General features: G+C 33.8%; 1 protein-coding gene across 1 annotated transcript; it reads left to right on the top strand.

The window, feature by feature from the left end:
* The first annotated feature begins 227 nt into the window (after nucleotides 1–227).
* On the top strand, nucleotides 228–1,096 carry LOC141689497 (uncharacterized). The gene is made up of 3 exons (XM_074493800.1): nucleotides 228–471; nucleotides 556–872; nucleotides 956–1,096. Exons 1-3 carry the CDS (start codon nucleotides 234–236, stop codon nucleotides 974–976), a joined length of 576 nt encoding a protein of 191 aa, XP_074349901.1. The 5' UTR covers nucleotides 228–233; the 3' UTR covers nucleotides 977–1,096.
* Nucleotides 1,097–2,195: the final 1,099 nt, after the last annotated feature.

The raw sequence follows: 2,195 nt of genomic DNA, 5'->3' as shown, positions 1-2,195 counted from the left end.
TAATATATTAGTTATAGTTCAGTTACTTGTTAATTTTTACCTTCTTATATTGGTAAAATGTGTGGACTAATGAATTTTTCATGTTTTTGTTATTCTGAGGAAATGGCAGACAATTATTTTTTTTCTCAGTTTTTACCATAAGGGAGAATTTTTTTTAAAAAAAGTATTCACGTGGAAGCTACATCACTATTGCTCAAGCTGTTGACCCTGATTGATTCTCCTACTCGGTTATCATGAAATATGTTAAAGATAATATCGGGTATAGTGAAATTGGAGGCGTATATGTAAAGAAACAAAGTGGTGGCTGGAAATTAATCGTTACTAACGCAGAAGCGATTAGTCTTGGAGAAGGTATGAAAAATGATTATTTCCTAGATCTATATATTGACAGGGTTGTTGAAAAAGCTATTGAGCCTGCAAGTCAGACCCAACCCCATGTAATCGTAAGACCAAGGACAAGCTTTTTTGAAGGTAAAGTTGGCTACATTTTCTAATTACTGTTGTGTGAGATTGACATAATTTTTAATGTTTTTTCGTAATTACTGTTGTATGTAGGTGTTGATTTCCAGTTGAAAAGAAACTTTGTGACGGTTCAAGAAGTTAAACAACAAAAACTAGATAAAAAGAAGTTGGCCAAGGATGCATATGAGCAGGAAAAAAAATCGATTGAAAATGTACCTGATCAGCAGATTAACAAAAAAAGAAATAGAAGAAGTGATAATGAGAAAAAAATTGCAAGTGAGTTGACGGAGAAAAAGAATGCAACTGAAAAGGAGAACAATAACGCAACTGATAATGAGCCCCAGCAGAAAAAGAATCCAAGTGAAAAGGAGATGCCGGTTCCAAGTGGCAAAGAGAAAGCAACTAGCAAGGTATAATTTTGGTTATGTCCGTTTAATAAAATCAAATGGTATCACACATATTTTTGAGTTTATAATTAGTGGCTTTAATGCAGGCCAAGGTTGTAGATTATTAATTGAAGAGAAGGGTAAGAGCCGAAGAAAATCAGAGAGAAAGAGAAAAGCTGAAACTGAAGGCGTAGGCAGCTGAGTTGGTTGAAGCTACATAATCCATGAAAAAATTAAGAAAAAAGGTTGTAGAGGTATGGTCTGATCTGGAATTGGAATTTGATAGGCCGTGTGTTTGTGGACATGATAGTTTAAGTGAAAAGGAAGACGTACATGTTATTCTTTCCGGTGTATGACATTGTTATTTTTAAAAATAATATCATAAGATCACTTCTCTTTTGTGTTTTGACCATATTTTTTATTTTATAGCGTAAAAGGAGAGTTGAGAAGGGAAAGGATATCACGGTCAAACAAACGATGCGTTCATTAGTTAATAATGCTCAAAAGGTATATTTCTAAATTTATTGTAACTTCACGATTTTTCCCCTGGGATTGTAGTTTGAGGTTATCTATTTTTTTTGTATATTTGCAAGGCTACTAATGGGGTGAGATCACCACCTACGTCCTTAAAACCAGTTGGCCGCCATCCAACCCCTCCACTACCTGTTGATCTCACCAAGCTAGAAAGGGTTCCTAACAACCAAGGAATTGGTACTATGGATTCATACTTGGAAATTCAAAAATAGATAAGGGAAATGCAAAACACACATGACAAGCATGCCAGGACTACTAATTTGGAGGCTCATCATCAGAACTTTGTACCCCTGACGGAGACATTGGAGACAGGTAACTTGTTGTCATCTTAAGTAATGGTTTCACTCAAGATGAATCCACTAATTTGTGTCTAATTTCATGTAGGTAAAAGTAGTACTAAAAATCAAAGGCGTAGAGGACCTGCAAAGATGAATCATGTCTTCACACGAAAGCTCGAAGATAGGCCAATTATCTGCTTAAATTCTGAATTTCAACCTTACTCAAAGAAAGATAAAGTAGTTAATGAATTGAGCAGAATTTTGTGGATGATAGCAAGGTTATATATTCTACAGAATTTTGTTAATTGGTCTAGAGTTCCAGAGGAGGAAAAAAATGGCTGGTAGGAATATGTGAAGGTAAAAAGCACTATTTTTGTTTTTTAATTTATTTTGTTAAATTTTCACTATATTTTTAAATTGAACTAGTTGTTAATTGTTTAGTATATACTTAATTAACAATTTTAATCAATTATTTCACTAGAAAAAGTACATTATTCCAGAGGAAGGGAAAGATTGGGTATTGAAGAAGCTGAAT

Source organism: Apium graveolens, chromosome 10 (assembly GCF_009905375.1).
Source record: "Apium graveolens cultivar Ventura chromosome 10, ASM990537v1, whole genome shotgun sequence".
In the NCBI taxonomy this organism is placed as follows: Eukaryota; Viridiplantae; Streptophyta; class Magnoliopsida; order Apiales; family Apiaceae; genus Apium; species Apium graveolens.
This window is presented reverse-complemented; position numbering and strand designations above follow the sequence as displayed.